The sequence below is a fragment of the Phocoena sinus genome, chromosome 1, assembly GCF_008692025.1.
Source record: "Phocoena sinus isolate mPhoSin1 chromosome 1, mPhoSin1.pri, whole genome shotgun sequence".
NCBI classification, from domain to species: domain Eukaryota; kingdom Metazoa; phylum Chordata; class Mammalia; order Artiodactyla; family Phocoenidae; genus Phocoena; species Phocoena sinus.
The window spans coordinates 141,029,156-141,056,949 of NC_045763.1; the positions used below are offsets into that span (position 1 = coordinate 141,029,156).

At 38.9% G+C, this 27,794-nt stretch overlaps 1 protein-coding gene across 5 annotated transcripts; it reads right to left on the bottom strand.

The window, feature by feature from the left end:
• Nucleotides 1-835: 835 nt before the first annotated feature.
• Nucleotides 836-22,856, bottom strand: IVNS1ABP (influenza virus NS1A binding protein). Of its 5 annotated transcripts, none has more exons than XM_032615697.1 (15): nucleotides 20,879-22,856; nucleotides 14,401-14,621; nucleotides 13,331-13,458; nucleotides 12,940-13,109; nucleotides 12,736-12,811; nucleotides 11,383-11,556; nucleotides 10,909-11,034; nucleotides 9,448-9,555; nucleotides 5,400-5,529; nucleotides 4,939-5,163; nucleotides 4,344-4,465; nucleotides 4,122-4,248; nucleotides 3,907-4,038; nucleotides 3,612-3,785; nucleotides 836-2,296 (listed from the first exon to the last, which is right to left on the bottom strand). In XM_032615697.1, the coding sequence occupies exons 3-15, from the start codon at nucleotides 13,439-13,441 to the stop codon at nucleotides 2,043-2,045; spliced, it is 1,929 nt and encodes a 642-aa protein (XP_032471588.1). In that variant the 5' UTR covers nucleotides 13,442-13,458; nucleotides 14,401-14,621; nucleotides 20,879-22,856; the 3' UTR covers nucleotides 836-2,042. The 5 variants fall into 5 exon arrangements, with proteins under 5 accessions (XP_032471588.1, XP_032471429.1, XP_032471668.1 ...); XM_032615538.1 differs by having other exon boundaries at nucleotides 20,555-20,955; XM_032615777.1 differs by having other exon boundaries at nucleotides 13,320-13,458; nucleotides 20,555-20,955.
• Nucleotides 22,857-27,794: the final 4,938 nt, after the last annotated feature.

Here is a 27,794-nt window from a genome sequence, read left to right on the forward strand (position 1 = left end):
ACCAATATCATTTCTAAACTATTCCAAAACCCATACTGGTTTAAAAAGAAAATAATTTATGCTGAGGCTATGCCATTTTGTCCTTCCCTCAAAAAAAAAAAAAAAAATTACCTTTTAAATGTGGATAAACAGAACTGGTCACTGAGCACTATTTTTTTTCTTTATGAAACCTTCTTATATTCAAAACATACTTAAAGAACATAATTTTGGCTACCAAACTACCTGTTTGGCATCAATGGTAATATAGGTAAACTTTGACCCAAAGTATTCCACATATTATTGCATTAAGCATGTTACATAGGAATTGAGAAGTGATTTCAAGGATTTTACACTGACTCCCCCCACTAAAATTTTATTTCCTTGTGCTAAATAAATAGAACATACACAGATCTATTTTAAAAATATTCATCATACTAGGCAAATTCAAATCTGCCAACCCAGTTTTAGCCCAGAACCAAACCAGTGATAGTCAGGAACTACACAGCCACCAGGCAAACTGATTTCCTTTCTCGTTGGTTCTCTGTGGGGATAGATGAGTGAAATTAAGGTGTCAAAGAAGTCCCAGCGGAACATTTGTAAAAAAAAAATACCTAATTTTCTTCTCACCCAGGTTAGCCAGTGGATAGTCATGTCGTCCAAGTTGGCTCATTAGATTCCTGTGTGCCTCTTTGTCTTCCCAGAGAAAACAAAACTAAAAAACCCCCTTTACATCAGTCCTTATTTCAGATATAAGATGCCAGTTAACTATTTTCCCACAAATACCTTAAGCTCATTTTTACTGGAAAAAAAAAATTTCCCCCCAAAACTTTTAGTAATGAATGAGTACACAACAACATTTGGATAGTAATCCCATGGTGCAAGGATTTCCTGCAAAGTACCTTTAATATGTTTGCATCAGCAGCAAGCATTAGGATGTTCTAATTTTGGCACCGTAAGTTATATGTGTAGCATTACACATTAGATACCAAGTCACCACCCCAACCAGTATTTATCCATACGAATAGGAAAACTGAACAAAAACATAGTTCTGATAAAGGCTGCATTCATAAACCCAATACAGTTTAAGGTTTTTTTTTTTTTTTTTTACAATCAAGGGCTGCCATTTAGGATTTTTTTTTTAATGATAAATAAAAAATAGGAATTATTTAGAAGATAAAATACTTCACTGTTCTTTACTGTTATTAATATAATATTGAGTGTTTTGCTATATAAAATATACTCCCAAGAAGTCAAAGTATTTAAAAAACAGTGTATCAAATAAAAATCACAGCCATGTTACTGTTCAGCAACTCCATTCCAATAAACATTGGTATTGCATTCTCAAAAAAAAAAAAAAAAAAAATTGCAGCTGAGGCAAGAGCTCTCTGAAGCTTGCATTCTGGGCGTGTAAAACACCTCACTGCATACTTTTAAGACTGTCACTCTGCTTCAGTAATTTGAACCTGCCACATTTTACTTCAACAAGTAAAGCACTCTGCTGAGAATACAAAAATTTATAAAAAGGCCATCATAAAAGATTAAACCTTGGTAGGCATGTAAGCTTTCTTTTAATAAAAACAAAAATAGTCATTGTCATCTAGTTAAATAAGTCTCTTTGTTATAGAATGTTCCAGTTATTGAAAAAGGGACCTTAAAAAACCCAACTGCCTGTATCTTAAAACCCTACCTCTCTTGCCCCATAATACACACATTTGAGGGAAGTCATTTAATGTGCAAATTGGCAAACAAATGTGGAGGAGAGGGGACTTCTTGAAATGACGTGCCCAATCAATTCTTGGTTTATTCTTTTACAATATCAACTTCCAAAAAACTAAAATAACCAAAGTAGCCCTAAAAATACACAAAACAGACCTTCATCTTTGCATTCTTTTCCCAATAAACACAAAAAGTATGTACAGCATGTTTAATAATATGCAATATGCAAAAGCTTTGTGTTGCTGTTAGCAACATCTATACCCACCCACCCTCCTTATTCACAAGTGTACCTCTACCTAACACAATTACATCACTAAGCCTGTTAGTTTGAAAGGGTCTTCAATTTGTTAAAACTGGAAAATCTTGGTATAGGGGCTCCACTCATTTGACTCAAGGTTATAGACTTCCACCGTATTCAGAAACTCATTGCCATCAAATCCTCCCACTGCATAAATAGTGTTCCCTACAGTTGCAATCCCAGCATTGCTCCTTGGTGAAGTCATGTTTCCCATCATCTTCCATTCATTTCTAGTTGGATCATACATCTCCACACAACTGATGGCATGAGAACCATCAAAGCCACCACCTACAAACAGTTTTCCTAAAAGAAAAGAGACAAGGTTAATCTAGAGAGGCTAAGAAAGAAACCCTTAAATTGATCTTTTGCTAAAACAGTGGTTCTTGGTAGAAAAGCCTATTCATTCTATCAGAAAGTATTTATTGAATGCCTACTAATGTAGCAAGCACTCCCCAGAAGCTGGGGATACAAATGGAATAGAGTTGAAAAGAACCCATTTGTATGTGTAAGTCAGGCAATTTAAGGAAGGGGAGGCACCATCTAACTACAGTGCAATTCTCACAACAATTCTTTGTGGTTGTTTCTATTACTGCCATTTCACAGATGAAGATATAATGAACAAAGAAGTTGGACACCTTGCCTAGAGATGCAACTAGTACATGGCAAACCAGAGTAGTTCTGTGCACTGGAAGTTTTGTTATTATTCCAGTGCGTAAGAACTAAGATTCAAAGTAAGTTATAGGAAAGCCGGTTTCAGATAACTGAACATTTTCTAGAGCTCTCCAACTATATAAAATGATTTTGGCATGGAAATTTCTTCTTGGAAACAGACTGAACTATGACTATTTTCAAATATACATGCAGGGCAGTTAATAGTTAAATTATTTTCAGACAAAATGTTAGCATTAAATATTCTCTGGAGCTTAAGGAAAAACCCTATTAGTGATTCTCGAATTCATTATTTTCTCATCTGATTGTCACTTAGCCCACTTGCATCCATGTACTTACCCATAAAAGAACCGACAAGGCTCATAGTAGGCCAGGGGTTGCAGGCCAGTAGGCTACTTACTGGTGTGCCTACACACTTAGGCTCTTACCAGTTGAGCCACAAGCTTTGTTCTAAAAACAATTCTAACTGAATTCATTATTGTAATTATGTAATTAAACATTATGTAAATCCATAAAATGGATGTGAAAACTGTGTCTACATATGATGATTTGCAAACACTTGTTAAAAATAATCTAAAAATATCGCTTCCAATTAGGCATGGAGTAGTCAATTAGAAAAGACTAGATTTAGATGATTTCCATTTCTTTTGTTTTACAAATCAAATTTTTAAAAATTCTTGCTCTAAAGAAACAGACTCAAATTCCAAGATGATGCATTACTAGTATGATTTATGGAAGAAGATGAATTAATATGTTATATATCCAGTACTGAGTGATTAGAAAAGACATTTCTAAAAGACAAACCACCAATCCCCACTGCGTCAGAAAAGGCGGCTAGTTCTGAATTCTTAATTATACAAGTGGATAGTTATCACTGACATTCTCTTGGAATTTTAGAACAAACTCTTGCTACTAGCTACTCCTCAGCCCTCCAAATCCCAACACTCACCGCCGAGAACAGCCACTCCAGCTCCTCGCCTAGCCACATTCATGGATGCAATTAAAGTCCAGGTGTTATTTTCAGGATTATAACGTTCTACTGTGTTCAGACAATTCCAAGACTCTGCGCCTCCAATTATGTACAAATAACCACCAAGCTCACAGACTGCAGACTGGTGTCTACCTATAAAATCAAGTCAAACCAAAATTATTATTCTATCTCCCCAAACTGTAAGTGTGCACTACACATACCATTGATTCAGAGGTCTTTAAAAAAAAAAAACTTAAAAAAAAAATCAACTTACGAATGTTAAGAGGAGCACAGCTTGTCCATGACTTTGTTATAGGATCAAATACATCACAATTTTTCAGTCCTTTTTGACCATATGGATCTGAGCCACCAACGATGTATAATTTCCCATTCAGAGCACACACTCCTATGTGAGTATAAAATAAGGTTATAAATTGATAACTTAATTATCATACTTAAATACTGATGATCTCAGCAGAAAAGTATTACCTGCATTACAACGATTAGTTCTCAATTCTGGAATAGGAGTCCAGTCATCTATGTTTGGATCATACATCTCTCCACATCTCAGGTCATCTGAGTGGCCATTTGATCCACCCACCACATAGAGCTGGCCCTATGCCAAAGCGAGAGATTAATATTTCCGCCATTCTCAAGTTCTTAGAAAAAGCTAAATGTGGGCTGCTTCTTCCTACAGTATAGTGCACTTACCATGAGTACGGCCATTTGAAATCGGGCTCTTGGTGTCCTCATGGGAGCAAGAAAGGACCAATGATCTGTATGTGGATCATAGCATTCAACTGTTCGAAGACACTCCTCTCTGTTATAGCCACCTGGTACAAGAACCACAAAGAGTTATGTTTAAAGTATTAAACTGGACCAGCCTTTCTGGTCTAGAATGGTTTAAGTAATCTGTACAAATGAGAAAAAGAATCTTTGTCCACACACTTAATAAGGCCACATTAGTTAATGTTTTAACTAAGTGCCTGTAACAGCTAAATGACAAAATTATGAGTGTAAGTAAATTGCTTAGTCTTGACTTGAAAATTAGGAGGGAACAATTACCCACTTCATCGTTTTTTAAGAATTAGAGACAGACATTAACTTGAAGGCTAGGCAATACTATAGTATTGACTTTTTATTTCTGTCTTCTTAGAATGTGGTAAAGTGGAATGTCACAGAAGAAGGCATATTAAATAAACCCTGTCTTCCAAAGTTTGCATGTCACAAGCAAGCATAAACGTCCACTTACAGAGGCTTAGCCAGCTGAAGGTTTCTGATAAGTCACTCATCCTTCTATTCTTACCTGCAGCTATGAGTTTGCCATTCATCTCTGCTGTCCCCAGACCAGATCGTGCGTACTGCATAGGAGACATGGGCTTTTCTATTAACTCATCTGGTTGCATCTCAAAGCTTAAACTTTTAATGAGTTTTGGAGTACTTGTTGGTGAGCTCTGTGGGCTGTTTCGCCCATGAAGGAAAATGACACAGAAAATACCATCCAGCACAGCCAGGCACAAGTAAGTGTTATCTGTAAGCACAAGAGTTCCATGTTTAAAGATGCAATTTTTATTACTTTTGGTTGCTGTGTGATCCTGAATTGGACTCCAGATTCCAGACAGGGGATGACCTGCTACTCTTTTCCAAATTTAGTTGCTTCTGAGTTTTTTCCTCAATCACTTTAGAAGTATTATATGGTTCCACTTAAAACTCCTTCTTAAAAAAAGAAATAAATTGAAGGCAATCTGACAAGTGTAATACACTTACTTGAAGTCTTTTCCGAAGCAACGATTTTCCACTCGTGCTTAGGGCTTTGTATTGTAGCATTTGGAGAAGACAGACATCCAATGGAACTGCTACTTATCTGCTTATGGCCATTCTCACGTGGTGGCTTTTTCTGCAAAATCAAAAGGCAGCTACAGAAACCTAGCCAAAGACCATACCTGGTGTACCTTTGCTCCTGAGCTATTCCACAACACTGAGAAAACCCTTAGTACCCTCCACTTATGCATGACATTTATAGCACACCTAGGTTTAACACAAAACAACACTTTCTGACTGACACACATTACTGGCATTCTTCCATCTCCACTTAATAAGGAAACAACTACACCTACCCTGGTCAAGAAAAAGTTCAAGTTCAACAATTAAACATGTTGTGGGTCAAGTATCAGAATACTCAAGAGAGGAAAAAACGGAACCTCCTCCTTCATAATCCACATAGTCTTTATATTAAGTATAGAATCTTCCAAAATGTTATAAATCTAAAACAGCATGAATTAACTGAGAGAATACATTTAACCCACTATCTCCATGAAACTGTCAAACTTAACTAAATCATATGTACTGGTATCCTTCATATTAGCAGGCATATATCCATCCAATCTCTCTGAAAGTTATTTTACAGGAAAAAAAAGTGGCAATTACAAGAAATATTTACAAGTATATTTCTTTAGGATTACCTTAAAGGTATTATAGAGTGGTTTTCTAGACAAGTAAAACTACAGCAAAACACAGAAGTAAAAATGGTAATCAGAAATTAAGGAAGCAATAATACTAAAAGAACCAAACATTTCTAAAGGAATACATGAGAACATAAAAGAGGGAGAAATGGGCAAAGCTGCAAATTTTCAAATGACTGTAAGAAGATTACATTGTACCCTCGTGTATGAGTTCTCTTTGATGGTTTTCTTCCAATTACTTTAGCTCTTGACACTTCCAAAGGATATGATCACATGTCATTAGAAGAGTCAAGATTACCCTGGTAGGAACTGCCTGCTGAATGAATAGGTACCACCTTCAGTACCTGGCCAAGTCTGCTCATCCACTTATTTTGATCCCCAGGGCCACAGCCTCATGGGTAGACAGAATCTCTAACGGAAATTTGTTTCAAGTGGAAGAAAAAGGCCATGAAACAACAGAGAAAAAGATTTTGATAGCTACTTGGAGCGGTGAAAAAACTATCAAGTTTGGTGTAAGCAATTCATCAAATGTGGTTACAGCTTAAGTAGGCTATTTTGAGAAAAGGCGGAGAATGTACCATGCTAATGGTTATAATTACATTCCATTTAGACATTTATTATGTACCTAGGTGTTATTAGGCACTTTATTCACACTTTTAATCCAGTAAGGGCAATATATCTCTCCATTTTATAGGTAAAAATACTGAAAATAAGAGAGAAAACATGCATTGCCTAAGGCAATGCAAGAAAAATAAGGATTAGGAAATCTGAGTATAAAGCCACTCTTTTATACTATGATAGTCTGGTGTGTCCTGTGCTACTAGGAAGTACAAGGTACATAAAACCCTATCCCAATCTGTGGGAAGAAGGGATCCAAAGTAACACAAGTTGATGATGATGCTTGATTAAGAGCTTTCACTGTAGTAAGAAACCTGTTCTAATGTATGGCTTTAATTGAGAGAAAATCAAATGTGAAAAAAAACCACAGTAACGATGAAGACTACTTGGTGTTATGTAACTAACCAGCCTTATATAGAAATGCTGGTTAACTCTTTTATGTTCCTTCCAGAACACTTTCAAACCTAATTCTTTACTCTCCTTTATTTTCAAACTTTACCCTATCAACTCCTCCCACTCAGCCCACCCACTGGCCCACACTTTCTTTGCCTCTGACCTCCCCAAGGGGTGGTCCCTGGTAGCTCGCTCTTTTTCAGCCACCATCACTTCTGAAGCTAAGCGTTTCTTAACCTTAATACTCTCTGGAAATTATACCCACTAAAGGTTACAAAGTGGCTTCCTAAAACCAGTGTAGAAGAGATATCCCTAATCTTCTTTTACATGACCTCCCAGAGGATGATTTGACACAGTTAACAATCCAGTCCTCCTTCAAACTTTCTTCTCCTATGTTAGCTAGCTTGTACAACACAATTTGATTCCAATGGCGGCTTCTCAACTTTTTCTCTTCCTGAAGCTTGGTGTGTTTCCTCATCCTTTTTACTTCATCATCTCTATTCATGGCACTTCCCTGGAATAAGTCACACAGGTCAGAGTCCTACTCACCCTCAAATTCTTCGTTTCCTTAATTTTCCTAATCTAAACAATCACTAAAGACCTTTGTAACTATAAATGTCTAGAGTCCACCCTTTCCCCTTCTCGTCCTTAGATCAAGCCCTCATCTTTTCACCTGAACTACTGCTTGTAATAGTCTACAAATTGGTCTCACAAGCTTTAATCTACCCTCTGTACCTGGCCATAAAAATAGAAGGGTTCGATGCATTTAGTAAAGTAAAACAAACAAAACCCTCAAATGAGCTAGAATCCCACGACCCAGAGACTGCCACCTGATAGTTAACTATCTGTCTAAAATATGATAATGAACATATAGATCTCTGCTGTATGGAAATACCATAATTTAACCAATCCCCCTATTGCTAGACTCTTGTCCAGTTTTTCACTATTATTAAAGTTGTGAAATATATCTGTTCAGATCACTCTACTCCCTTGTCTAAAATTCTTTGAAAGTCCCACACTACTTGTAGAATAAAGTATAATCCTCGATCAGGTGTTATTTACCTACTCTCCCAGTCATGTTACCTGCAATTCCAACAGTATCCTCCTTTCACAGGTATCCTTTGCTATCTGACACACCTCTATCTGCTATGCAAACTCTTCCACATCCCCAGATGGCTCAAATGTCGCCTCCTTTGTGAAATTTCCCTAGTTTTTCTCCTTTTGGTTCCACCCTCCCCTTAATGTCTTCCGTAGGTAATTCGTATAAATCTGTTCTGTTTTACCTACTCCTGTAAGGTCCCGGAAGCAGAAACTGTCTCTTACACATTTCTGGGCCCTCTTACCTAACATCACGGCCTGCCACTTATCAGGCACTCAACCACTGCTTGTTGAAAGAGTACTTTAAAAAACCATTAAATTACAGTTTAGAGATGTTTAGAGATGAGAGAGAAAATATCCTCAATGTTCAAAATGCACAAACATGAACAAAATTCTCAACTAACTCAGCCCCAAAAGCTTTTTGTGAAAATAAAAATATTCAGCCACTATTGACACAGAACACCTGATAGTATCACCATACACGTTATTTCTGAGTCTATCATCTACCTTCTAATTATTAAAGGAAAACACCCATTAACTTGGGTCGACTCAGCCTACTTTATAGTTATCCCTCACAAATACAATGTTGAGCTAAAGGCCAAACAAAAAGAATACATATTGTATAACCATTTACAGAAATTTCAAACACAGGCAAACTAATCTAATGCTTCAGAAGTTGGGATATAATGGCTTCCTTTGGGGTAGTGTAGGGCAGTGACTGGGAAGGGGGCAAGAGGAAGGCTTCCAGAATGCTAGAAGTCTCTTCTTGACCCAGGTAGTGTTTAAACCAGTGGGTTCACTATGTGACATTTATGATTTGTATTCTTTTCTCTATGTTATTTATCCATAAACTGAAAAAGTTTATACCTGAGATTTTTTTAAAAAAATTGGGTCTAACGGTCATTCCCATTACAAACAACTATTTTTTATAATCTGACCAAAATAACAAATAATTTCTATTTTGCTTCATCTTATTGGCCCTTTTTCTTACTGCTTATAAATCCTATTTGATTGAGAAAAAAATCTTAAGTGGGGTTCCCTACTTTGTTCTGTTAGTTTCTTTTTATGTGGCAAAAATGGTAGTAATGGTATGAAAGGTATGCTTGTTTTCTCCCACAAGTGTTTCTGTGCAGTCATACCAATGAAGGTCTTCCACTTTCCTTTATTAAAGGAAAATTTCAGTATACTATAAAATGCTCTAATCGAATTTTAACCTGAGGTTACCTCAGATGTGCAATGTGTACCTGCACAAACTGAATGTGGTCATCATCACTGCCAAACACCTCAGCCTGTCCAGCTAGTAGGTTCCCATCAAGCAGCTTGTGATCGGCTGAGTAGTACAAGGTCTGAACCTGCAAAACAGCAACAGAACACCCATGTGGCTACTGTCTCCATGGCTACTCCACTAGTATGCAGATCACACAAACGCCTCAAGGTAACCTCCAGTGTGCTTCTTGAGCTTCTTGACATCTTACTCTGGCAGGATCCCAAAGTAAAGAAAATACATGTCATGGTGGTAAAAATTTAAAAAACAAAAATAAGATACATAATCTTCTAATACTGGCTGAAGAGTCCTTGGCTTGGTTGGCTTGAAAGAAATCTTCGTTTTTTCATAGCTTCTATGATACAGCATTAAGAAAAAAAGGCACTAGTACAATATATAGGCTCTTAAAGAATATACATATTTATAATAAAATACTGACTATGGTTTACACCTTTGAAGAGTAAGTGGTCTAATGTGCATAAACATATTCCCGTCCTGCGCAAGCAATGTCAAGAAAAACATAAAAAACAAGTGCAAAAGTCCAAGCAAGCTACAGAGACACCTCCCTTAACAGATGCAAACATACGGCTAATGCATCTGATTTCCAAGTGGGAAACCATATAGAATTTAAAAATCACCTGTTAGCCTTTTTAGAGCATAATGATAACTGTATTTTTAAAGGCCTAACAGGTTTGGTAAGCCTTTAGTGAATCCGAAAGGCTTAAGTGGAGGGATAAACTCAAGGTCACTCCACTGTTCCATCTGCATGTTTAATTCCCACCATTTCTCCGTCAATTTTTTCTTGTGTATTTTTCAAAAAGTAGCCCAAGTTAAGTGAGTGACTATATGTATGAACAACACCATTGAAAAACACAAAGCTTTAAAGATAAGAATCCTGTAAAGGAGTAAACACCATTAAATCATCATCGTTCTCTGCCCACAGCGGATTTTTCTTAGGAGAACTGGGGCAGGACTGCTGCTTCTTTACGTGTCAATACACTTGAGGATTCTTCTTGTTTCTTCAGTCTTGGGTATCCTAGTTTTGTTAATAAACCTATGGGGAGATAAATCAATGGGGAGGAACAACCATTAGAAGCTTTTACCTACTTGTCAATTTAAAGCAAAAACCTGTGAAGAAAAATTAAGAATCTACAGAAAATTTCAGTACCACCTCCCATTTCTAAAGCAAATTACATGCTACTTTAAAGAAAGTTAACAGCACATAATAAGCAAAGAAATAAAAAAAGAAAAGCAGAAGACCAAACTGAACAGTTCATTCAGCTCACCTGGACACCCCCCCTGTTTCTCAGCTTAGGGGTACCTATAGCAAAATTTAAATTCTTTAGGGTCATGGTTATAAAATAAAAGTGAAAGGGAATCCTTCATGTTATAGCAAAATAATTTTTAATAATTGTTGAATCCCATTTACTTTAAAACTAACCTCTTCCATCAGCTCTTCCAGACTGTCTCCATTCTCCCAGATGCTACGCTGCACCCAGTTGATTACCTTTGTGTACAATTTGCCATTGCTGGGCAAGCAAACATTATCTTCAAGCATTACCTCCAACTAGAGTTGGGAAAAAACAAAGACACATGGATTAGTGTTGAGCCTCTAATTCTCAATTTCATAATAAAGAGGTCATAGATGCCCAACTGCACTCCATACGCTTACTCTAATTTTTAAGGAAACCAGTAGCCAAAAAAAAAAGAGAGAGAAGACAAAGAAAAGAAAGTAAACAAACTGGTAGGCAGAAAACCATTACACTGCTAAAAATAACCGTATGGTTTCAATGTATTGTCTTTTTCATAACCATTACTCACTTGCTTGAAACATGGAGAAAGATTACATTCCTGGAACTAAGTAGTATGTATGTCTTTATTTAACCTTTACATCTTTCATCTTTATAGATTTTACCTTTAGCCGTGGAAGTTTAAGAAACTCTTCCTCTTCTGAAATTTGTAACAAATGCTCCTGAATATAAGCATCAACCTTATTCAACAAACGGGAGTCTCCCATACAACTTGCAAAATTTCGGTAAGAGATGCAGCTGGTAATATCCATTCTAGATAGTAAATAATCACCACAAACCTTGGAAAAGAAATACACGAGTGCCAACATTTACATACATTTTATTTAACAAATATTTAATACTCAGTGTGTAAGTACTATGTGGATATATAAAGATTAACCAAAAATCACTGCCTTAGAACAAGTTTAACAGTAGGAAGAATACATGTATACAAACGATAAACATCAAAGAATGCCATTCAAATATATAAGAAAAAGTGCAACAAACTGAAATGCTATGAAAATGCACATGAAATGTTCGGACAAGTATTTCCAACTAGAATAATAGATAAGACTTCATAAAGGCAGTAATCTGAATGGGGCTCTACAGGGGAGATGACGCTGAATGCACACAGAAACTAGGGAAGATGCTGCAACAATTTAGTTTGGCCAGAACAAAACATAAGACACTCAGAAAACAGTTTTGGAAGAATAGCAACTATAATTAAGGAGAGCCTGGAATTCTAACCTGAGCGACGTGTGCTATGACCACAAAAGGATTTTTAAGCAGAGTGAAGGGCTTAGCAAACTTCTCAAAGGGCCAGAAAGTAAGTTTTTAGGCTTGTGGGCCGTACTTTCTCACAACTACTCAACTCTCTCACAGCAGGTGGAAAGCAGCCATAGACCGTATGTAAATGAAGGCTATGTTACAATAAGATGTTATAAAAGCAGGCAGCTGGCCTCAGGCCTGCAGTTTTCTGACTCCCACATTAGAGGATTAAATGCCTTTTTTCCTGTAAATTATTAAGCACTTCTCAGTGGCATTAAGTTCTAGAAAGAATACTTCTAAAGAACAACCGAGAAGTGTAGAAGAACGGAGAATTAAGGATATGAGTTATATGATTAACTGAGAAAATCAAGACTTACCCTGCCAGAGAAGATTACTGAAAGAGCAAGATTGTAGTTTGAATTATCTGAGAGGAAGTGTGACCCTGCTGAAGCACAGACTTACCCTGCCAGAGAAGATTACTGAAAGAGCAAGATTGTAGTTTGAATTATCTGAGAGGAAGTGTGACCCTGCTGTGTTACATTGGCTAAACAGTTAAAATTACATACATATTCAGTTCTCTAGGGGAAAAAAAGGGACATTTTCAAGTTCTTGAGTCCAACAGATGTCTTATAACAAACTGTACACACTAATCATATAAAATAAGACCCCCTAGTAACAGTACTCCTTGTATATTACTTCTGTTACTCTACCTGCTTTACTCGGTCCATCTTCAGCTTTTTTGCTGCAGAATAAACGTCTTTGACTAATTCCTTATCGGCTTTCAACCTATTAGAAAAAAGGTTCTTTATCATTTATCATACCAAGGCCTTGAAACACAGATACTTAATTTAAATAAATTTAGAGGGACTTGGAATTTCATTCCCTAGTTATATGATGTACTTCAGAGAACTTACTGAGCAGTGTAGGCATAATTCAACAAGACTTCAACAGCTTCCGGATTGAGATCATCAAACTTAACATGAGAAACTCGGTGAGGATCACTATCATTATTAAAGATTTCAAATAAATAGGGGCTGCAGCAAGCCAGGACTGCTCTGTGTGCTAACATCTCATGGCCACAGACCTGCAAAGTGAGGAATTAACATTAGAAGCATTGTGGACTATGTATTTATCTAGCTAATTACTACATCGTATCCTTCATCTTACATTTCTGGGTAAATCATTCTTTTTTAAACTTATTTCATTAAATGCCTCCTGTGAAAAACAAAACAAGCCAATCCAAGAACATATCGTTTTTAGTAATGAAAGATCAATTCTGTAAGTTTCCAATTACGTTTTAAATACCTGAAGTCGAACATCACAGAACTGGCCACTTTTCCTCAGGGCATTTAATTTGGCAACAGAAGACTCAATGAAATTTTCGTCTTCAAACATTAAATATCCATTGGGAATCATTTTTCCTTATAATTTGGCTAAAGGGCAGAAAGAAAGAATGGTGATTTTTATAACATTTTAAAGAGTAATGCAGTATTTTTAATTTTCAAATTTCATCCTGTCAACACATAAAAATGTTATCATACAAAAACATTGCTAAAACACCACTGGCACTGAACGTCTAAGCCTTTGTACCCCTATACTTTGGTCCTAAGTCTTTTCAAGGATTCATACAGTAGTGTTATGGTGTCCCAGCAATTTTGGCCAGGTTTCTATTCCTATTAGTACATTCATTGTGAAGGAGAAAAAAAATGTAAACCCAGCCCTGCCCAAACCCATATAACAAGCAACTGAAAAGCCTGGAAGGATGTGAAGTGGTCATCACATATAGATTCCTTGGTTGGGGCTGCAGTCATTCCTTTACTCACTGATATACACGACTAACTTACATTCTGTTCCCTTTGCTCTACTCAATATTCTGTGATAACCTATGTGAGAAAAGAAGCTAAAAAAGAATCAATATATGTATAACTGTATATGTATATATATAACTGAATCACTTTGCTGTACACCTGAAACTAACACAACATTGTAAATCAACTATACGCCAATAAAATAAAAATATTTTAAAATTCTGTTCCCTTTGCAGGTTTCATATATTTTAAATTACTTATCTCATAAACATACAAGATAGAAATGTATGTTCTTTAAAAAATTTTCCATTTCACCGTTTCTTGTGAACAAGTGACTAATGGCTACACAAAATGCATCATTAAAAAGTGGTAATAGAAGATTTCAGTTTGAAGTAACAGATTTATTTAAATTCAAAATAGTTTATAGAAAGGAAAATATAGGAAAAAAATGTTTTCTATGAATATTACTGACTTCGCCTTTTAAAAAAATTATGAAAGGCTGTTAGTGTACTTGGCACAGTCTTCAGAAAAAAAAATGTGTGCACTGGGCACTGACTATCCACTTACCTACTATACTGGTGAGAAATGTATTTCCGGGGTGTTTTAAATAATCAAGGACAAAGGAAACTCAGCGCTTTGTTGAGGTATGAAGACGAGTGGCTGAAGTGAAGGCAGAGGTGTCTGAAGCTCTAATGGTGATTCCAAAACTATCAGGCTTGAAAATGATGTAATCAAGTCCTTTAAAGCTATAGACACGAACTTCTTCTGTGATAATCATGCATCATAATCTGTAATAATGATAATTGTTGGATATTCAGAATGATCAAAGACTGCCAATGATCTAGGTAGATCAGATCATGCAAAGTCTGATCTTGAAGACATATTGAGGTAAATGGCACAATACAGAAAATAACACGAATGCAACTATACATAAGCATTTTCATTTAACCTGCAACCACTCAGGTGATTAAAAAAAATAAAATCCCTCCCCAGAAGGAGCTAGTAACTTTTACCATTTAAGTGAGATACACAAGCACAAAATTAGAGGAAAATATAAATATTGGTTAATTCTAATATTCTTTACTATTAGATTCCAACTAATATACAAACATGTGTTCTGTCTGTTACCAGCCAGCAAGCAACCATCATTATTCCCCGACATGTATACAATGTTACAATCAAACCAGATATACTGTTTCCCAAAATGCGCTCTGTAGGTGCCCACCTCTGTAACTTCAAGTTTCCTTTTCTTGGAATACCCTTAACCCAACTTCTGCCCGCTGAAATCTTACCTCCAGAGCCCCTGCCAAATCCCTTCTGCTGAGTAGTTCCTCCCCATCCTCCACATACTGAACCCTCTCTGAAAGTGTGTATGTGTGATCTTCCAGCTGGTCTGTACTGGCTTATCTTCCTTGATTCAAGGCCTCTTGAAGGCAGAGCCTCTGTTTTCTTTATCTTTGTAGCCTTCCCATCTCCCCCCACCAAAACAACTAGCCTAGAAACCTGAATATAAAGATGAGTAATTTGTTGAAATGAACTAAATAAACAAAAAGGAAAATATTAATGTCTGTGCTTTGTATGATCATTTTTCTCATATACAGTAATAAACTACCAATGGAACAATTCTGGTTCAAATCAAATCTTCAGGGAAATCACATTCAGTCCTCTCCCCATTTTCACATGTCATTAACTAAAAGTGTCAAAGTCAGATGGTACTTATTTTTTAATCATCTGAACTGCTATTACACCACTAATTCAACAAACCAGAACTAAATAAATTATGTGAAAGATGTGCATACTTTTTAAAATGGACATCTTCAAATTACCTGTATTTTCCTTATATATCAATCAAGCCCACAATTCTAAATCTAACAATTATGTTAATGTGAATGGTCCCTTACCCCAGAACCCACTTGAAGGCTAGTCCAGTTCCATTTCAACAAACTATTGTATTAAGTGCAACACATGCGCAATCTGTATCCTGTACGCCTTCACTGGTTTCTCCATAGCTTAGGTTTTATTTCAAGGAAACCTGAGTATTCTGACTCAGGTTAGGACTGTTGTCAATGCTTACTCCTGCAATGAAAGTATTTCATACCTTTATGTAATATTGATTTCCTCTGCTCTACACTTGCATCCAGATTAGTTAATTCAGCTTTTCTTAAGAAACCAGTTCTAACAAAACAAATGTTTTCCAAGTAACACACAATTCTATGTACAGAGAGAACACACTATCCAAAAGAAACCTTCAAACATTTTCAGCCAAGACCTAGCTCAAGTTGGGAAAATCTATGCAAGGGTGAAAGGGGGGGATCCCTCCATGCAAGTTATGTTGGATATTATTAAAATGTATGCCCTCTGAAAAACCAAAAACAAAGGGAGATTTATAAGTATTTTAAACTTTGACCAGTTTTATTCAGTATTTATTTGTAAACTAGCCTTGATCTTACCAAGAATAAAAATGGCATCTATATAGACATACCTCGTTTTACTGCACTTCACTTTTTCTGCTTCACAAATACTACCTTTTTTTTTTTTTGCAAATTGAAGGTCTGTGGCAACCCCGAGTTGCCAGCTGATGGTCAACATTTTTTAACAATGAAGTATTTTGAAATTAAGGTATGTATGTTATTTTTAAAGACATAATGTTTTGGACACTTAACAGACTCCAGAGTGTAAACATAACTTTTATGTGCACTGAGAAACCAAAAAATTGGCGTGACTCGCTTTACCACAGTGGCCCAGAACCAAACTCACAGTATCTCTGTGGGTGTATTTGATAAATTGAAAGTTCTACCTTAAATTTATTTTGGAAAACAACAAGAACAACAAAAACCTGGATGGTTAAAACCACTTCAGTCCTTTGGGAGAAAATACTGGAGAATTTTTGGAGCAACTCTTGCCATACAAATTTGTACAGTATTATTAGTTCTGCAATAGAGTGAGTACTACTACATTAGTACTCGATGATTTTCTCGTACAGCAAGGTCTTAACATGAACCTCATCTCTTTAACATCTGCTGATCCGTATAACCCTACCTGATTTTAAAAGCTAGCCCAAGTCCACTCAACATTTAAGTTAATGCAACAAACTTTATCTAATTACCGTCCTTATATACTATATGCCCCTACTCTCACCCACCCCCAAGTTGGAGGAGGTCACCTCAGCTTCTGCCTGCAAAACCATGTCTTTCAAAGTTTACATTCGCTTTCAGTAAAGTTAGTGTGGACAAATTGAGTTTTAAGCCATTCCACAGAGTCATAGATCTCAGTTTGGTCTATGAAACTCAAGCTCAAAAACTGATGGAATAAAAATGTGCGGAGAATTTTTTATCTTTGAAAAGCCAAACCAAAAGCCCCAACATCCCAGGCTTACATAAAATTATAAAATTTAGAATTTTATTTGATATTTAAAAAACACATTCAACTAATCCACTTTTAAAATTAAAACCGAGATCAAATGCAATATATTCTGGTAAACAGTCTTCAGTTTCTTCATATGGCCAGTGCAAGAAAAGGGATACAGATGACTTATAAATGAGTAATTAAACTGCTTTAGTAAAACCCAGAAGTTCACATGTTACCACAGCCCCCCAAAAGATCAGCTGAACCCAAATACAATTCAGTAAGCCTTATCAAGGAGCTGTAAAAAATGTAGGTACAATATGACCTGCCCCCAAATTCTTCTTGGGCCTTCAGTAAGAGCAAGATAAAATGTTATCAAACTTTCAAAGAATCCTTAAAACCTCAAGGCAAATTACAAGTATTATTTAAGTTTCAAGGCAATCTTTTGATGGTAGCCAACTTCCAAAATAGTAACCTACTCCATTTTTAAAGGACAGACGTTATAATACAAAGTAAGTCAATGAATTTTTTAAAAACCAGAAGTTATAGATTCCCAATGTCTGAAACGATCCATCTATATCAAAACTCACCAAACTCACTCACTCACTCCATGCTTTTAACCTCATTGTTCTGTAATTCTTATATCCCACAAACATTTATGGCTCCAAACATATGGCAGGCACAGTCTGGAATGGGATGCTCATAACACAATGAAGTTAACTCCATTCCCCAGCCTTGAACACTCCACAGACCAATCAGAAAGACAAACCAAGCAGCGAAAACAGCTCAAACAAAAGGGGGAAAAGGTATGAAAGCACACATATTCCAGAAACTGCAGCGATCTCTGTTTAGATAGACTGTAGTTTGCAGGATGCATATGGTAAACAGTAGGAGAGGAAGTAAAAGAGATCAACATTAAGGTTTAAACAGAGCAGAATTTTTAGCACAGAGGCATAGGACACTAGCAGAAATATAGGGGATGGTCTGGAGGAATGGGTAAAACATGGATGCAGGGAAATTATTTATAAACCCTTGCTTATCCTAACTAAGGTAATAAGGATATTTTAGAGTAGATATGTGGCATCAGTATCAAAATTAGAATTCCAAAAAGCATAATAGAGACATTTTTAGTTTGCTGCATGCTTAAAGTCAGGAAGGAAAAGAGGAGTTTGCTTTGGGACATTATAAGGCTGAGGTACCTGTTGGGCATCCAGGTTGATACCAAAAGTGTAAGGATAGTGAGCGATGTATCAGTTTATAAATCATTTACAAGGCGGTAATTGAAGTTTACAAGTAAATATAATCATGTACTTTCTGTGGTTCTAACAAAAACTCAGAAATACTCCCTTATTCATTAATTCCTCCATTTACACTCTCTAGCACAAGGTAGGAGGCTCCCCAACCCTCTTGTAGATTTGACTATACAATCATACTGTTGAAAAGTCAATGAAATTATTTTTAGAGGTACTTCATCTTAATATCAATGATTAAGACAGTTCCCCAACAGGAAAACATTTTGCATTAAAAAAAACAACAACAACACTTATTTGCGAAACACATTCAATTGCCACCTAAAATATCCTTCAATCAAGAAAAAACAAAACCCCACTCCAAAGTATTGGGGCGGCCAAAAAGTTCGTTCGGATTTTTCTGTAACTTCTTACAGGAAAAACCCGTTACGAACTTCTTGGCCAACCCAATAAGTAGCCAAAAAGACACTAATTTAAAACTAAAACCAAAACCTGGAACACTATGTTTTGGGGGGAAAAGTCAGAAAAACAGATCTGCAAATTAAGACAATTAAGAAATTAATATTAACTAATGATAGAGATTTCATCTATTAGGGAAAACAGGAAAAACCATTCTGGGTCTCCTTTTGGTCAGTGATGCTAGTCCAGTTTTTACCTCTCACTACCAAATTATAGACATTTGACAAGTAGCCTGCCAGCTGGTATTAAATTATAGTATTCTCAATCCAATTCTAAACAGTGTACACCTCATCTCCAGATATACAAAGAATAACTGCTCCTTCAGCATCTTTCAGACAGAAGTTTTGGCATGATTATGCCTAAAGCTACTCATCAGTATACTGTTATCCTTAAATAACCACCAGTGCTAGAATTATTTAAAAAAATATGTCTCTGGTAGTCTAGTCCATGCTGTAATTGTTGAACTGTTTAGAGTAGTACTATGCTTACAGGGTTGTTATTTACTACTAGACAGAAGATCACCACACGCAAGCTCTCAAAGAACAGCTTGATGCCAGGGTGTTCTAATCCTCCATGACTGACAACAGACATTAAGGAAACAAAAATAAACCCTTTAGGCCTCTGATTTCTACTTATCTAGTTTTTGAAACGTCAGCGCCCTCAAACAATAGATCTGTCTACTTTGTATTGGGGGAAAAGTAAATCTATTTCTAAAGTATTTGTGGTTCAAGTTTCCCTACGGTCAATCCTCAATCTGATACTGCCTACTACCTTCCTACCATCATGAGCTTACAACCAGAGTCCCTTTGCAAGATGCGCATAAGGACGGAAAAAGAGCAAACCTCTCTGCCGATTTTCTTTGGCAAAAACAAAGTGGCGAGCGCCCCAGAGTGACTGGAGAGTCCTGCAGTCCCAGGCCATCATCCCCGCGCGGCGGGGCGGGAGCCCACTCCGAAGGCTGGGAGGCAGAGCGCCCAGCGTCTGCACACCCCCGCCCGGGATTGGCCAGCCCCGCAGTCATTCAGCGCGACACGTCAGGGCAGCCGCTCCCTTCCTCCCTCCTCCCGCCCCCCTTCTCCCCGCGCTTGGCAAGAAAAGCGGGCAACGTGGAGCGGGAACAAAGGACCCCGCGGCCCACGGCGATCAGGGGCGCGGTGCCACCGTACCCCAGGCCCGGGGTACCGATGGGGCCCTGGACCAGCTCCCCGCCCACACTCGCCGGGTCCTGGGGAGGCTCACGGAAGAGAGTCCAGACCCCGGGCCGATCCCAACACTGGGCATCGATTCTTGACAGCAGGAACGGAGATTCCCGCGCCCTCCTTCTGGGAGGTCATCCCTGGCCCGCGCGCGGCGTCTTGACCCAGGCCCCCGAGGACCCCTCATGCAAAAACTTCTCGTTCCTCACGCCCTGCTTCCTCGACTCCAGCGCTCTCGGAGGCGGCCCGAGCCCGCCCTTGGCCGCTAACGCGATCCGGCAACCACAGCAGCACCGGGAGCGCGAGGGCCGCTCGGCTGCGGCTCCTCGCCCCCAGAGAGCGACGGCGGCAGCGGCCGCGGCTTGGGGCGTCCTCCTCCCGGCACCCGGCACCGCTCCGCGCCATTCCCCAGTTCGCAGTCTGCCTGCGCCCTCTTGCTCCTCCACCGTCGACGGGACCAGCGCGTATTACCTGGTTCATCTCTGAAGAGATGGAAAAACTCATCTCTGGAGCTTCAAAGGGGAGCAGAAGGAAGCGGGCGGTAATCGGCCCAACGGAAAGCGTCTCGAGGCCACCGAGAAGGGAGCGACCGAGCTGGGAGACGAGCGAACAGCCCGCAGAGGCTGCGAGGAAGGGGAGCGCACCGGAAATTCGCAGGGACTCGCTCGCTGGCTCGCTGGCACAGCGGCGCTGAAGCCGCAGGCGGCGAAACTGTGGCCAGCAGATCCGAGAGACCGACCTCCACGCGCGTCCCGGAGACACTGCCCCCGCCGCAGCCGCCCGCTAGCGCCTCACCCACTCGCACGTCACCACGTGCGCCGCTGCCGTAGCCGCCGCCAACGCCCCCCCGACGCTTCCGGCTGGAAAGCGTCGGCAAATGACTGGCGAGCACAGCAATATAGCGCTCGAGGCCCCGCCCACCGCTAGCCCCGCCCTGTTTGGTTCCGTCCTGCGCAGCTCAACTAGGTCAAAGCAAGGTGATCTTTGGAACAGCGGGTGCTCGGGGCCCGCCACTTGTCGCGCCGTCGGCCTTCGCCCTTTCAGGGCGGGAACTGGTTCCCTCCAGCCGCCCTCACCTGTTCTGCCATCCCCTGGAGGCACAATATAGCCAGACAGATTAGACGTGAGAGATTAGATTTTTCGGTGTCAGACGTACATCTAGGCAACAGCCCTAGGACTGGAGCTGGCCGCAGTGGACCTAAGAGTCTGTAGCTGCCCGTCTGCCCTTACCTTTGTAGGAGGGTGGTGCGAGGAGGAAGCGTGGTGATTGTGAGGAAGAGCAGAGGCACGCCGACGAAAAGGGGTGAGAGGATTCAGTAACTTAGAGAAAACAATTGGAGAGGTCAGAGAAGGCCTAATATTATATCAGTGTTGCTCTGAAAAACTGTTTACTTCTACTTTTCGTCCCCGGGATTTGTTTTGTCTGGGTGCAGCTCTCCTCTCGGCGACACTGAGTCAGCTCTTTGCTGGACTTGCCCTCTTGGAAAAAGAAAATAACCTTGAGACCAGATAGCAACCTTAATTATCCCCATGCACTCACCCACCTTGTCCCCAGAAGACAAACCTGTTCAGGGGGAGCATGGGGTATAGCAGGCTGACAGCAACTTCATGGGACTCTGAAGGGCACACTGGAAAGCTTCCTAGATTGAAGGTGAGGGGATTTCGTGAGGTAAACTTGTTGAGAGTTTGGCAAAAGCTTCCAGGTTACTGTCCTGTTAAGCCTATCCTGATTCGGTGAGGGCGCTTAAGCCATCTACACCTGACCTTGTTTGTATCTGATCCCTCTGCTTAATTAGTAGACATTTTCTAGGAGCTCTTTGTCATCACTCCCTACCATTCTTTATCATTAACTATTTTGTATATGCTTCTGGGAGCAGGAAAAATGTTGAGGCCCTTCATCTGCAATGGAAGCTTTACAACTTTTTATTCTAAAATATTGAGGCAAGGAGATTTTTGTTTTGTTTCCAATTCAATTGTGGAAGGAAACAGGATCTAAGATATCTATAATTCTTATACCTTTCTTAAGGAGAAAAAGACTGACATTTGCCACTGGCCTCTTGTTTTTGTCTTCTGATAATAATTGACAGCAGTGTTCACTTTTATTGCAAATGAAACTATTCAAGTACATACCTTTTACATTCCTTTAATACCATAGACTTCATCTTTCCAGAGAGAGAGTATGAACTTCCCACTTCAGGTAGGCACATGACTTTGTGGCCTGCTGGACACATGGTCCCACTCGCTGTACTCTAAATAGTGCCTCTGTGACCTGAAACAGTCACCACTTTCTTAAAGGTACAGTGTGATCAGTCAATGCATTTTTGCCTTGTATGGAATTTCACATTTGCATATTACCTTCTCTATGAATAATTACAATTTATGCATTCCATTTGTCTTCCAGGCAACTCCAGATTTAAGCCTATCTTTCCAATTACTATATAATCCAGATGAAAATTTAACAGTGGAACATTGTGGAAAATTTCAACCCAGTAAAGTAATAAATTATAAGATTTCACTCAATATTTTAATTACACAACGTATATTTGGACAGTGTTTAATAAAAATAAAAACTATCAACTGCTATTTTATGTCAGGCACTGAGAAAGATAAATTAGGGATTGATGCCAACCTGCAATCTGCCTGTTTTCCTCTCTGATCCTGCTTTAAATGTTGTCCCAGTCCTAAACTCTGGCTTGTGTTTTATTCTTTATGTATTAGTTTGCTAGGGCTGCTGTAATAAAGTACCACAAACTGAGTGGCTTAAACAACAGAAATTTATGGTCTCACAGTTTGTACTTCTAAAATCAAGACGTCTGTAGGGTCCTGATTCCCCTGTAGGCACTTGAGAAGGATCTGTTCCAAGCCTTTCCCCTTCTGGCTTCTGGTAGTTCCTTGGTTTGTGGCACCGTAGCTCCAGTTTTTGCATGGCATTTTCCCTATGTGCCTGTCTGTGTGTCCAAATGTTCCCTTTTTATAAGGACATCAGTCGTACTGGGTTTGAGGCCCACCCTAACCCAGTATGACCTCATCTTAACCAAAGCTCCATTTCCAAATAAGGTCACATTTTGAGGTACTGAGGGTTACGACTTTAACATGAATTTTGGAGGGGACATAATTCAACTCATACCACTTTAGTTCAGTGTTTCTCCACATTTGGTCCACGGACCACATTTATCAAAATAATGTGGATGTTCTTATTAGAAATGAAGGTTCCCAGGCTTCACCCTAAACAAGTGATTCTCAGATGAGGGGAGTGATTTTTTTTGCCCCCAGGGGACATTTGGCAATGTCTGGAAACAGGACTGGGGAGAGGTGCTACTGGTATTGCTGCTAAACACCCTACAATGCACAGGACAGTCCTCGACAACAAGAAAATGATCCCACCTCCAATGTCAACAGGGCCAAGATTAAGAAACTGTACCCTAGAACTGCTAAATCAGAATCTCTGGGGCCTTGAAACGTACATTTTGACAAGCATCTCAACTACTTTTACCCACACTAAAGATTGAGAAACACTGCACATACAAAAACCTTTTCTAGGCATATGTGCATGCTCCATTTTGTTCCAGATATCAGTTACCTCTCTTATTTATTAGCCATGCTAATTATAATAAGATAATCTAATTAAGTATTACAATTTAGCAATTCACACAATTTATATGTCTTCCTGTACTGGAAACTTGTTTCTATTTTAAAATTTCGATACCATATTACATTATTTTGGGTCAACTGTCTACATCCTCTGCATGCCCTTTGTCTGATGAAAATTGTTGCCAATCTCTGGCTTTGGCAAAGCAATGCTGCACCTCCTCCAGTCCACCAGTTTCTCCTGTACTCAGAGTGCCTGCCTTGTCTGTTTCATATATTTCTCTCATCCCTTGCAGTCATGCTGCTATTCTCTCAATTTCTTTCTCTTCTTTACTTCTGACATTTGAAAATATTTTTAGGGTACATTAGTGGTGCCTTAAAAGCAGAAACAAGAAAATGGTAGAGTCATAGAAGACTCAAGAAGCACAGGGAAAAAATCTTAAAACTTCCATTAAAATAGGTCATTGGACACTGTTATGTATTTCAATGTATGACAAATTGAGAACTTGATGCCTCTCTAAAAAATTGTTTTAAATATTCCCTTTTAGAGAGAATCTTCCATTTTCCTGATAAAACTTCCATAGAGAACAGGCAAGCTGTTCAGAAATATATATATATATATATTTAATCCAGAGATTATAAAATCAAATTCTTTTGGTCCTGCATTATCCTTACTGACTATTACATTATCCAAGCTGACTATTTTACTAATGACTTTTTGCTAGTTTTCTAAAGTCATCACTGCTAAAATTTTGAGAACAACTCTAGCCTCCTGTTCCAACAACCAGAATCCCCTAATAGTTTCTTTCTCTTTCAACAATTTCTTAGGAATTAAAACTTCTCATGTCATTCAAACATACTTTCTGTGACGTTATTGACCTTTAAGCCAGCTACCCCTTTGTGGCCAGCAATCATATATTCAGCTCTTGAATTCTAAAATGCAACCTAACCTTTCCAAGAGCCTTCATCCAAAAAGCCTTTTCTTTTCTTTTTTTTTTTTTTTAAATCGATTGCTGAGAATAAGCAAGGCACGGAATAAGCAGCCTTTATACTAAGCTGAGTTTTTAATATAAATATTAAAATCAAACGTATAAACAAAAGTGTGGTAACATATAGCACAGTCTGTACAGTTCGATCCAGAAAGAGATCTTTTGTGGTATTTGCATCCAAAATTTGACACCTGATGGAGGAAAGTTACACAATACAGTTCAGCCGGACTAGCCAGCCAACTGTTGCTAGTGTAAACTGATCACTTAACATATGAGGTCAAGAGACTACTTCAAAAAAATCAGAAAGGATAAAGCAGTGGGGTTGTAACATCAGTTCTCCCTTCTTCTATAATGCTTTCTACTGTCTGAAGGAGACCAGAGTGAAGTACAATGAGAAAATGATGAAATTTTACGAGATTCTTGTGAACTGGGCTTTCGAAACTACTGAAGACGGAAAGTCATAAAATTGTTATGTAAGAATTCCTACCCTGAGAGTAATCCCTCCTGGCCACAATTCTCCAAAATTGGTACCCTAGGGAACAGAATTATCAAGTGAAATGTTATCTTTCCCAGTCATCTCTAATGTCTTACTCGAGAGAAAAATGTGAAAGAGAAACTTTGGTGGTGACATATTCTACCAGTGCCCTTAAAGGTGACTATGCGCGAGATACCCTCCCTCTCAGTACCCACCAATCCTTCAAGACCCAATCAGCACTTTGCCACTTCTAAGAAGTGGGCTCAGATAAATGGGAAGAGTGCTGCACTTGCAGGTCTAGGCCCAAATCTTGGCTTTGTTACTTAACTATTTAAGGAAAATCTCTTGTCTTCTTGGTGACTCCGTTTTCTAATGTTCAAGGTGGGAACAATAATACTTGCCTCACAGAATACTATACTTGGCATATGGTGGGCAATGAGTAGATATTTCTTTACTTAAAAGCCTCCTCCAATTACTCCAGCATACATGACTTTTCTCCCATCTCCCTGAACCCTGGCACATCACTTACAAAATTCATTTGTCTCTTAATCTACCTTGGGGTACCTTTATGCTCGCAGAGTTAAGAGATGAGTGGTTTGAAGCATAGCAGCAACCCAGGCTCTTAAGCAGCTTGTTCCTCTGCCCTCAGACACCTTGAAGTGTTGGATGAATGAATGTCTAAACCACATGTGCCTGTCGTGCCTCTTTCTGTCAGACTGATGTTTCCAAATAGTGAAGATAAGTGCTAGAGGAAGCTGGAATGATAGAGGACTAGGGAAATAAGGACGGAAGTGGTTGTTGAGGCATATCACAAACCAGAGGGAATAAAGGCACCTCAAATGGCAGAACAAGGACGTCGGATCTCCTTGGCTGATTTCCTTTCTCTCTCAAAGTGGTCTCCAATGTGCTGAAGGGGATGTAGGATTCTCAACTCCATCTTCCCTTCACCTAGGGAAGTGTGTATACAAACATCCTAAATACTGCTTCCTGTGTCTCTTCCAAGTGGAAAAGTGTCATTATGTAGCTGTTTCTCAGATTTTTTACATAAAATTATTCTTTGCCATAACAAAATAAATCCTGATTTTTTTGCTCCGTATTTCCTAGAAAATTAGGAGAGGCCTATGATCTGAAACACGGTGGGGGTCAAGGTTCTTCCCTGTGTGCATCTATGCCAGGACGCAAGATCTGGCCCTAGCAAATCTCAATGTTCAAGTTCCTTTTCAGCCACACTGAACCTCTCCCTTCCTTAATACACCATGCCTTTGGGTGTGCCATGGCACTAATTGAAGCACCCTTTACCTGGTTAATTTCTACTCATCCTCCAAACCTCAGTGTAGAACTGTAGAAAACTCAGTTCTTCCACGCAGCCTTCCTGGATGGGCCTAGGCTGGGCCACTGTCCCAACTATGAACTCACACGATATCCTGGGACATCTCTCCTCTTTGTAGCGTTAATCACACAGTAATGAAAGTACCACTTGTAGGCACCCCATCTGTATACTATGCTTTGGGAGGACAGATGCCATCCTGTTCATCGTCACATCTTCAGTACCTACCCTGGACCAGGCATGTAGAGATCCTCAAAACACATCACTACAACAAACGAAGAAGGGAATGGTATGCATTATTGTTATTCTCTTGAGCTTTGAAGACATGAAAATGTACAAGACAAGAAGTGACTTTTGCCTGAATTTTTGTAGTGTGATGATCAATTCGTTTTAGCTTTAAAATTCTAACCTAAAATAATACGCGATGTTCACAAAGCTTGTAGTCAAGAAAGTACCATGTAGGTAATTCTCTGTCACTTTTCGGAAAAATGCATCAGTGGGGCCACTGCAAGCGTTTGATGTGACTCTGTTTACCTACATGTTATGGCCCACATGTCAACATTAGTCACCAAACAGCAAGTCAAGCACACAAATTCTTAACAGTTTGAGTCATTTCATTTTCTGGAAGGTAATGTATCCACAGTTTTGATATCAGTCGAGGGAGGTCTCATTATTCTAATGTTGCACATACGAGAAGCCTCTCCTACTCTGCAGAGCCTGTTTCTGGGTTTCTTAAGCTCCTCCATTATATCACAAGCTTCTTGCATGTCTTCTCCAGATTTTAACAGCCACAGTGCCAAGCATGATGCCGGGCACATAGCAGATGCTTGAGGGAATTACAGAATAGCAATTTTGACTGTTATAGGGGCATATTGTCACTTCTGATGTTATTTTATTCACTTCTCACAACAGCCTCAAGAAGATATATTATCATTCTTATCTTATGGGTAAGGAAATGGGAACTTAGAGATATTGGGATGCTTGCCTGAAGTCATGTTACTTGAATGTTGGTGCCAAGAGTTCAATCCAGGAGAGTCTGATCTGAAGCCCACCCCTGTTCTACCACCACACCCTGCCTTTCAGTACATGTTTACTAAATTGATTTCTTACTAATTTCCATAGGAGACAAATGAATCAGCTAGCACAACTAATTCATCTAGGGGAAGGGTCAACAGAGAGGATATTGATAGGTTATATAACTGAACTTTTGTCTTTGGTGCTAGCGGAATGAGCCACTAAGAATAATCAGAAGCATAATGTAACCAGTACATAGAGCTGCAAACACACCAATTTGGCAGGCAGACCTAAGAAATTGAGTAACACTTCTTGATA

What these genes read in the sequence shown, in the direction of transcription:
- IVNS1ABP (XM_032615697.1), bottom strand. Translation starts at nt 13,441, where the DNA reads ATGATTCCCAATGGATATTTAATGTTTGAAGACGAAAATTTCATTGAG. An exon ending in TGCTTCGGAAAAGACTTCAA is followed by an intron (nt 5,164 to 5,399) that starts GTAAGTGTATTA and finishes TTGTGCTTACAG; the next exon opens with ATAACACTTACTTGTGCCTG. An exon ending in TTCAAATGGCCGTACTCATG is followed by an intron (nt 4,249 to 4,343) that starts GTAAGTGCACTA and finishes GCTTTGGCATAG; the next exon opens with GGCCAGCTCTATGTGGTGGG.